Source organism: Pistacia vera, unplaced genomic scaffold (genome assembly GCF_008641045.1).
Source record: "Pistacia vera cultivar Batoury unplaced genomic scaffold, PisVer_v2 Contig824, whole genome shotgun sequence".
In the NCBI taxonomy this organism is placed as follows: domain Eukaryota; kingdom Viridiplantae; phylum Streptophyta; class Magnoliopsida; order Sapindales; family Anacardiaceae; genus Pistacia; species Pistacia vera.
Window position 1 is genome coordinate 3,804 of NW_022196695.1, and position 10,216 is coordinate 14,019.

Sequence of the window (10,216 nt, forward strand, 5' to 3'; positions counted from 1 at the left end):
AAAAAAAAAAAAAATTGTTAGTTGTTTAGTTAGCAAGATATAAAAGAGTTTTATAGAATTAAGTTACTTAAAAAGACTTTAATATATATGAAAATATCGGTCAAATTTATAAAATATTATAGAGATATTTTTAAAATTTTAAGTAACACTTTAAATAAGTTGAAAAGAAGTTAAATAAGCTATTTTACGTGGAAAAAAAAAAAACCTATAATTTTAAATAAACTCTTTTAGATAATATATAAATTTGATATATTCTTTAGGGTTTGCTTGAGAGTTTTTTTTTTTTTCACTGGTTTTAAGAAGTTTTTAATTAGATTGGTTTTGAAGTGTTTTAAAACTATTACTTATCAGATTTTTTATGCACTGATTTTGACTGGCTCAAAAACCCCCCAAAACTAGTGTAGTATATTTTTTAGGGGTTTATAAAATACTCTAAATCGGAGTGTTTTAGTTGATTTTAAATTTTTATTCCACAAATACCCTGTCAACTATAGAACTATCTCAATTATATCAAAAAAAAAAAAGATTAAATATATTATGCGTGTCTCCAACCATATTAAATATAAAATAATTTTAAACAATCATAAAAAAAAAAATTATTAAAATATCATTTCTAGATGCTTTCCTGGAGAAGTGAAACTATAATTTTTTAATCATTCCATATATTGCAAAGAATAACGAAGAAAGATAAGAAAACTTTATCACAGTTGAAGTTATAAAATACTAATAAGTAGAAAATAAATAAAGAACCCTTACCTTATAATTGAAAAAACAGAACTCTCAAATACTAATTGATGTTGAGGTATTTTTATGGGCATATAAGTAAATTTATCATTTTAAAAAACTATCAGACCTGTTGAAAAATAAACTCCCAAGCATAGGTTGGGTGTTTTAAAAATCGCTACTAAAAACCCATCAAAACCGCTACGATGGTTTACCCTCAAAACCGCTACGATGGTTTACTCTCGTAACCGCTATCATGAAACTCTCAGGCGGACCCTTAGTAATTGTGATTAGTTATACCCCATGGTCTTGCGTTTGAGTCGCGGGAAAAATAATTATTAAATTTATCAAAAAAAAAAAAAAGAATTTGACCATATTGACTCTAAGACAATATTGGGGTTTTATTTTTTTAGGAAAAGGCAAGTATATGAGTTGAAATTTGATATTGGCACACTGATACTTAGTGAGTCAAGTCAAAATATTCAAGAAACATAGTTATATTTAGTATAATTGATAATTTACTAAACTATGTATTAATTTATAATATGGTTGATAGTGACACCACGCTAATACTTTTACCATAGGTTATATGAATTGACCGAATAATGTAGAAAAATGGTCAATTGGTTGAACACCGCGTAAGATATGAAAGATTAAGACTTAAAGAGATGTCAATTCAATAATATGAGGTTAAGAATTTAAATAATAAAAAAAGAAAAAGAAAATTAAAGCCCCATTAAGTAAATAACAAAAAGTAAGATGCCAATTATAAAAATAATCCCAAAAACGAAACAAGAAATTCTCAGTTGCGTAAAGCAATAAGGGATAAAATCATATGAATGATAATGGAAAGAATATATTTTGAGTAAAGTTGCCGTTAAAATAATAATAATAAACCGATTATGATTCGGTACATCACGGACCACAGTAACTCTATTGTCAATCTCGCTCCACTCGTTGACTACTACAACAGTTGAAATTGCGTGCGTAGTGTCAAATCACACGGTTACGATTCAACGTAGGAGGTTATAATCATACATCATGCGTCTCACGAGTGTCTTCTTAATTCTAATTAAGTCAATAATTAAATCTCTTATTACAATTAACGCTTAAGACAACAAACAACATCAACAACATTTGTCTCTTGAATTAAAAAATAAAAATAAAAATAATATTCACACAGACAAAAACACACACTCTCTCTCTCTAAAAAGTTTCCATCACTCTCTCTCTCTGCATTTCTTCTACTTTGGTGTTTGGTCTGAGCCTTTTCAGTTTCTATTCGTTGTGGAAACTGGGGCCTTTTTTTGGGCTACACACACACACTTGTACACTGTAAGTAATGTTAGAATTTTGTTTATTTTATTCTTTGATATTTTTGAGAGTGATTTTTTAGCTGCAAAGAAGTTGGTAACTTTAGAGATTTTGAAAACTTGATTTGTTTGTTGTTTGTGGGTATGTTGAGTTTGTTAAGTTTTGTTTAATGAGTTTGTAGAGTGTTATTTGAGATTTTGCTGCGTAAATTTGCATTAATTTTGTGTTTCAAGATATGGGATTTTGTTTTTAGATGAAGTTTGAGGTGGGTTATAAGTTGGAGTGATTTTGTTATGTGTTTCATGATAAATGGATTTTGTTTTAGTTATGTCAATCTTGTTGATTTGATATGAATGTTTGTTTTGGTTGATATGTGAATGGTTGAGTTTATAGATCTGCGTTGATACAGTGTTTTGGGTTCTTGAGCTTTGAGCATCTGGTTTCGCATATTGGTTGAAATTGGTGTTAAAGCGAGGATCTCACTTATTAGTCTTATGGTAGTGAAAGAAACTCTTGTTAATTTCTTTTTGCGATCAAAATTTTTGCTTGGAATGGGTTAAAACTGAGAATTATTCATGTAATCACAGATGTTAGTGTCTCTGGGTGTGGCTGTCCTTCGAGGAACGAACTTCATTTGTTCATGGCTCTGAATTTATAATGATTACTATTAGATTAACCCGGAAAAAGAAAAGTATTGCTGGCCAGCAAGAATTGCTTTGTTTGGAGGTCTGTAATGGTTTGCATGTGCATGTGATTTAACCAGCTGACAGTCCTATAATAGGACAGAGATTTTGCGTGACATTACAACTCAGTGGGTTATGATTGTTTGATTATGTTTCTTTTGGAAAATTTTAATAATCTACAAATTGTTGCAAACATTGGTTCCTGTAACTTCGATTTAAAGTGGATTGAAATTTAGAGGAAGATTTCTTTGTTTTCAAAGTGTGTGCTTGTGTTTTTACTAAAAATACTTATTATTTTTCTAAGCTTCAATGAATCAAAAAAAATTTCTTGCTGAGCCGAATAGGTCTAGAGATTTTTCTATTTGGATATGATCACAAATAACCAGATCATATAAATGTTGTATTATTCTTCTGTGGTAGAGTTTATAGTAAAATACCTGTTTTTGTTGTTTACAGTTTCTTTCAAGTCCCCCTGATTCTCTGGTTGGCATTCTTGGACTTCATGTCATCCTTACAGACATATGAGTTTCAATTTTGGCCATTAAGTTGGCATCTTTACAGCTGATCTGTAGTTTTGGTATTGAATCTTAAGTTGGGGATTGTCCCCTTTTTTTCCAGTAATTTTGAATATAAATATGCCTTCATGGTGGGGGAAGTCTTCATCCAAAGAAGAAAAGAAGAAAGCAACCAAGGAAAGTTTTATTGATACGATAAACCGCAAATTAAAGATTGCATCTGAAGAAAAATCCAGAAGTAGATCAGGAGTTGCTGGGAGACGTTATAATGACACTGTTTCAGAAAGGGGATCTCTATCCCGTGTGCCGTCAAGATCACCATCACCCACAACCCTTGTATCACGTTGCCAAAGTTTTGCAGAAAGGCCTGCCCAGCCACTTCCACTTCCGGTGGCTCACCTTGCTAGTCTTGGGCGCAGTGATTCCGGAATTAGTGCATCAACAAAACCAAAATTTGACAGAAGCGCCAAGACATCACTGATTTTACCCCTTCCAGCATCTGGATGTGTCCCTAGCAGGTTGGATTCTACTGATGCCGAGGGAGATTTAGCAGCTGGTTATTCTTCCGACAGCTCCAGTGATAGTGATGACCCATCAGATTCTCGTCTCCTTAGTCCCTTGACATCTGACTATGAAAATGGAACCAGAACTGCCTCGACCAGCCCTTCAAGGTGAGTTTCTATCCATGTCACTGTAAATCATTGTATTATTCATGGTGATCTCTCTCTCCAGAACTGTTTCATATCTGATAAACCCTTTTTAACCTTTGCTGAAGTGTAATGCAAAAGGATAAATCCCCTGCAATCAATCAGAAGAGCACTAGAGAGGCACTGAAACCATCTAGTCTTTTGTTCAATAATAAGACTCTTTCTACATCACCTAAACAGAGACATCTGGGCTCCCATGTGCAAAGTTTACAAATTCCTTATGCTTATGCTCCGTTTAGTGCTCCAGACAGCTCAATGTCAAGTCCTTCTACAAGTCCGATGAGAGCGTTCAGTACAGAACAAGTTTTGAATGCTGGATTTTGGATAGGAAGGCCTCATTCAGATATAGCTTTACAAGGATCTGGACAATGTTCTAGTACAGCCTCAGGCCATAACTCTGGGCCTAACTCAGTTGGTGGGGATATGTCGGGTCAGCTATTTTGGCCACATAGCAGGTGTAGCCCTGAGTGTTCTCCAATACCGAGCCCTAGAATGGCAAGCCCTGGTCCCAGCTCCAGAATACACAGTGGTCCTGTCACTCCTTTGCATCCAGGAGCTGGAGGGGCTGTTAGTGAGTCTCCTAATGGCCGGCCTGATGATGTGAAACAACAAAGCCACCGATTGCCCCTTCCCCCTATAACAATCTCTAATACTTGTCCTTTTTCGCCCTCATATTCAACTGCAACATCTCCATCAGTCCCTAGAAGTCCAGGGAGGGTAGAAAATCCAATGAGCCCTGGTTCACGCTGGAAGAAAGGCCGATTGCTGGGAAGAGGCACATTTGGACATGTCTACCTTGGTTTTAACAGGTCTGTTGCTAAAGGAGGTGTCTACTTAGCTCTTGTAGTCATTCAATATTTATGTTCCCTTCTTTTAATGAATTCTCACAATTTCATGCATGTTACCATTGTTTTCTGACACCTTTTTTTTTTGGCTGTTAGCAACACAAGAAATTAAAAGTAGTTGTGTTTCTTAACATATGCATTTGAGCATCAAGTTGATCCTTGTTTTATACCATTGAATTTCAGATTGAAGATGTCCACAGTTCGGCATTGATGTTACCCTTGTGACAACATTTCTTAAAATAGAAGTTATAGACTACTTTTTGTTTACAAACTTAATCCATATCATATTTTCTGATTTTATTTTATTGTTGGGCTTCAGTGAGAGTTGTGCGATATGTGCAAGTGAATTTATCAACTATGTTCATTTACTCTCTCTCTAGATTTTGCATATACGATTTTCTGATTTTAGTTTGTTCTTTGGGCTTTAGTGAAAGTGGTGAGATGTGTGCTATGAAGGAGGTAACTCTATTTTCAGATGATGCAAAGTCAAAAGAAAGTGCACAACAACTGGGGCAAGTAAGGTTTTCTTCTTTAATTATTTATTTTTAATATGTATTTTTTCTCTCTTATTCTTTGATTAATTTAAGAATTTGTCGGGCTAGTAGGAAGTTTTTAAGTTTGAAGAATAGAATTTATGGGTTCTTTTAGGGGTAATATTTTATGGTTCTAATGATATTTGACAGGAAATTGCAATGCTGAGTCGCTTAAGACATCCAAATATAGTGCGGTATTATGGATCCGAAAGTGTAAGTTCTATATACTTTTCAGCTTTATTGCTGATAATATTATTTAGACTAGCTTGAAGCAGTCAATTTCTGAGGATTTGACCATTGAAAAATTAGTTAGCTATGATTTTTCCTCCAAATTTCTAAAGCTTACAGGAAGTTCTGATACTATACAATAGTACCACTTTTGTACTTGCTATGATTCAATTTACATTTTTGCATATGTATCCAAATGCTTTATACAAATAGATTGTATTTGGTAGACCTTTATATAAGAATTGAATCAAATGCCTTGGATCATTTTAACTTATATTAGGCTTTTTATGTTATGAACAGGTAGATGACAAACTTTATATATACTTGGAGTATGTGTCTGGTGGTTCCATTTATAAACTTCTTCAAGATTATGGCAAGCTTGGTGAGAATGCTATACGCAGTTATACTCAACAGATTTTGTCAGGGCTTGAATATTTACATGCTAAGAACACTGTCCATAGGTTAGTGTACTTGTTGATAATTCTTTGTTTTGGTTACACCAGAAGCAGCAGTTATCTGATTTTAATATTTATGTGTGCTAATCATCTTGGATCTTTATTGTGCTTATGGATTAGTTTTAATCTTGTTCAGAGACATTAAAGGAGCTAATATATTGGTAGACCCCAATGGCCGTGTGAAATTAGCCGATTTTGGGATGGCAAAGCATGTAAGAATATACATCTTAAATTTTTGTTCTATGTTCACAACTCACAGTCAGAAATGAGTAGATGATGACACTAGGAGTGTATGACAAATGGAATTCTAATTATATCATTACAATTATTCATCCTAGACTAAAAGAATGAAAGCGTAGCTGTCTGTAAAATTTTGATATTTTATTAAGTGAAGTATGAGGGGTTTGTTCTAATATTGTTTATCTGAATTGCAGATCACTGGGCAGTCTTGCCCATTGTCATTCAAGGGAAGCCCTTATTGGATGGCACCTGAGGTCAGAATTGCTTTAATATTATACCTTTGCATTAAGATTCTCTTTGATGCTTTCTGAATATTTTAATTGCATTGATCATTCAGGTCATAAAGAATTCAAATGGTTGCAATCTTGCTGTTGATATATGGAGCCTTGGTTGTACGGTTTTGGAGATGGCTACCACCAATCCACCTTGGAATCAGTATGAAGGGGTTAGTAAAATTTTAGTACAAAAAATTGACATGTTTTATTTTGAGATATATTGTAAATTTGAATGCCAGTTTTTGTACAGCTAAATACTTTTCTTGGTGAGTCTTTGTGTGCTGGAATCTGAATTATTTTGCCAGTTTTTTCCAATTGTTAATTCATTTACCATATTTACATTTCTTTTTATCATTTTGTGTATGTGCTGCTTTAAAGGTGGCTGCTATGTTCAAGATTGGAAACAGTAAGGAACTCCCTGCTATTCCTGATCATCTCTCGGATGAAGGGAAGGAATTTGTGAGGCTCTGTTTACAACGGAACCCAGCGCAACGTCCTACAGCAGCTATGCTTTTAGAGCACCCTTTTATTAAAAATTCTGCCTCATTGGAAAGACCTATTTTCAGTGCTGAGCCTGCAGATGCAATACCTCCAGTCACAAATGCAATGAAAATACTGGTATAAGCATGATGGACTATTTTCTTTTCAATATGATGTGAGAACAAGTTTTATTATTTTCTGTAATTTTTTGTTTCCTCCTTCATTATTTATTTTAGTTCAAAATAGTTATAATTTATAATTATTTATTTCCTTCTGTATGTAGATTAAAATTACAAGTTATTCAGTCTGATAAAAAAATGTTTCAAGTTATTTAGAGCTAACAATCATATTTATTCAATTAATTCCTTTTGGATTTATCTTATCACGGATTTGATGACCTGTCACTCGGTGATTCAAGTTGTTCTTAATAATTTGAGAATCTAAGTAGCCTACCCAGTTCAGGGAGAAAAAATTGAACTTAGAAACACCAAGACTGTTAATTCCTGAAGATGATGTGTATGAGAAAAAGATGAAGGAAATTTTAACAACATTTATTTAATCATCTAAGTGATTAACATAAACACCAACCAAAAAGTAATAAGATAAATTCGCATGTGTATTGCATGGTGAAATAAGAATAAGGTTTAGATTGTCAATTTAATTACAGACGTAGGCATAGAGACATGATGGACTATTTTGTTGTCCATATGTTGAAAAAGTTTTATCATTTTGCTTGATTTGTTTCCTTCATTATGCTGATATGTTTTTATTGACTATTTTGTTCTAGTTCCGGAAAGCTATGATTTGTTATTCTTTATTTTCTTCTATATATATGATTAGTTTAGTATAAATAGGATTGTAATGTTTCTATTGTACAAGTTAAAAGTTACCGATAATTTTTTTTTGGTTTATTCTATGTAGAATTTTTATCTTGTCATGTCAAACAAAGCAAAATCTGTCCACCGTGTGCTCCGCACAGCGTCAAATAATTATGTGATTTGATTCTCTTTTTTTGGTATTATGTCCTGTCACATATCTTTCTCCTTTTTTTTTTTTTTTCACACACACTTATTCAAGGTTGGCATGAGGGGCGGATTGATCCCTGGTATGAGGGGGAATTGATCCCCTATACCTGTCGGTCCTCAATAAGTGGTCTTACCAGCAGTCCTAGGGGACAGATATACAATATTGGTGGTGGTTACATGGCTTGAATATCAACTGAGGAAGAGCCTAATTAACTTAAATAGTATATGTGATCTAAACCATTATGCAATTGCAAGGATTGTAGATAAACTTCCTTTATTTTTCTACTTAAGCTGTTATTCCTTTGTGGTTTTGTTAACTGCTTGTTTGTGCTTTTGTTCTTCTATTAGGGTGTTGGACAGGCCAGAAATCTCTCAAGCTTTGACTCAGAAGGGACTAACTACCAGTCCAGGGGATTAAGAACTGGTTCAGGATCAAGGTTTCCTTCTTTCTCTTCTTGTATACATGTATACACACACAAACTCTTGTTTTTATGAAACATATATGCTTGAAGTGCTACTTTCTTTGTCACACCAACAGTTGAACCTTGAGGGTTCAGAAGTCCAATTGTTAACCTTTTTGCCAGGAGAATTAATTTTCTTTTTCTTGCATGTTATCTAAAGGCTTGGAAGCTTTTCAGCTGAAGAGTTATCAGGGTTTATTAGTTTCTAAGAAGAGTCGCACAAATGCATATATAACAATAGTTTTAGTATTTTTTGTTTAACAAAGTGCAATGAGGACCATGATGTCTTACTCTGCGAAGGAAGTTAATGCAAGAAATTATACGATGAGTTGCAATCTGATATTTATTCTTTTGAAAGAAAAAAAATTAGCCTTATATTGATTTTTCTGGGCTTTCTTGCACTTCTCTCCAGCAATCCCCTGGTGTGGTCTTTGGCTGTATTGTTGCAAAAATTATCTTTTACTGTACTGAATTTTCTTTGTCCAACATCTTCTAAACCACAGTGAAGCACATACTCCTTGGAATATGTCATGTCCAGTTTCGCCCACTGGGAGTCCACTTTTACATACAAGGTCACCACAGCATGCTAGTGGAAGGATGTCTCCCTCTCCAATATCTAGCCCCCATACAGCATCTGGTTCATCCACTCCTCTCACTGGTGGAAGCGGTGCTATCCCATTTCATCAATACCAGCAGCCAACAAACTACTTACAAGAAGCCATTGCAATTGCCCCCAGGTCCCAAAACAATTTCTATACAAATGCTAGCAACCCCTATCAAGATCCTCGGCATGATTTTTTCCGTGGAATGTCACAAGCCTCTCGTGTTTTCAGGGAAGTTATTTCATCTGACGGAGCAACTCAAGTAAACCAGTTTGGACGTCCTGGCAATGGGGACCTCAGGGATTTCTATGACGGACGACTGGTCTTGTCTGATCAGGTGTCTGAGCAGATCTTGAGAAATCATCCAAAGTTGAACCCTTCTGTGGACTTAAATCCAAGCTCATCAATGCTTGGTCGCATTAATGGAATGTAGTCTTCAAATGAAGTCTTGATTATTGCTCCAAGCATGCGAATTCCTGTCTGATGCTCGACGATGGTTTTGTCATAATCATTACAAAGAACACCAATATGCATGAGGAAGAATCAAATGAACAAGTTGGATCTTCTGGAAAGCTAGAACAGCAGAAGAATGATTTCAGTATATAGTGGCTTTGGTGTTCTCAGTCAGTCTGGTGAGTGGTTTTTTCCATCCTGGCATCTTGTATGTTTGGTCCAGTGTCCACTTAAATGACTCACTCTCTTTGACACAATGCGGATGTTTGAAAGATCTTTTCCCCAAGAAGAGAGCTCGCAGATACAAGACACGAGGAAGTTTGGTATTGTAAAGAACTGTATATTGTTTTTACACTTGAAACACAGAGGAGTTAGAAAGAAGAGTTATATTAAACATTGGATTCATCTTTTTCCTCTTCCCCTCAACTAAATTTTGGGTGGAAGGATGGTCATGGGGTTGTACAGAAGAACCGCAGCTATAAGTTGAAAGAGTTGCCGGTTGTCTAGATGGCAGAATCTGCCTGATATTTGACTGTTGTATTAAGGTTTTTGCTTTTTTCTTTTTTCTTGTCCTCGGCTCATTGCAGCAACTAGGCCTAAAACTTGTTATTCTGGCCGAATTGCTGATAATATTATATTTAGTTTATACTTGTATCCATTAAATTGAAGAAATCTAT

The 10,216-nt window shown here is 34.6% G+C and overlaps 1 protein-coding gene across 2 annotated transcripts; it reads left to right on the forward strand.

Moving 5' to 3' along the window:
- The first annotated feature begins 1,904 nt into the window (after positions 1–1,904).
- On the forward strand, positions 1,905–10,216 carry LOC116117849 (mitogen-activated protein kinase kinase kinase YODA-like). Of its 2 annotated transcripts, none has more exons than XM_031403856.1 (12): positions 1,905–2,058; positions 3,339–3,906; positions 4,011–4,751; positions 5,216–5,303; positions 5,471–5,533; positions 5,849–6,009; positions 6,140–6,215; positions 6,438–6,497; positions 6,581–6,688; positions 6,897–7,136; positions 8,372–8,460; positions 8,988–10,216. In XM_031403856.1, the coding sequence occupies exons 2-12, from the start codon at positions 3,356–3,358 to the stop codon at positions 9,517–9,519; spliced, it is 2,709 nt and encodes a 902-aa protein (XP_031259716.1). In that variant the 5' UTR covers positions 1,905–2,058; positions 3,339–3,355; the 3' UTR covers positions 9,520–10,216. The 2 variants fall into 2 exon arrangements, with proteins under 2 accessions (XP_031259716.1, XP_031259717.1); XM_031403857.1 differs by having other exon boundaries at positions 1,913–2,058; positions 3,177–3,906.

Excerpts from the sequence above, each read along its gene's own strand:
- LOC116117849 (XM_031403856.1), top strand. The coding sequence starts at position 3,356 with ATGCCTTCATGGTGGGGGAAGTCTTCATCCAAAGAAGAAAAGAAGAAA. Across the intron at positions 6,010-6,139 it reads GCTAAGAACACTGTCCATAG|AGACATTAAAGGAGCTAATA; the intron begins GTTAGTGTACTT and ends AATCTTGTTCAG. Across the intron at positions 7,137-8,371 it reads CAAATGCAATGAAAATACTG|GGTGTTGGACAGGCCAGAAA; the intron begins GTATAAGCATGA and ends TTCTTCTATTAG.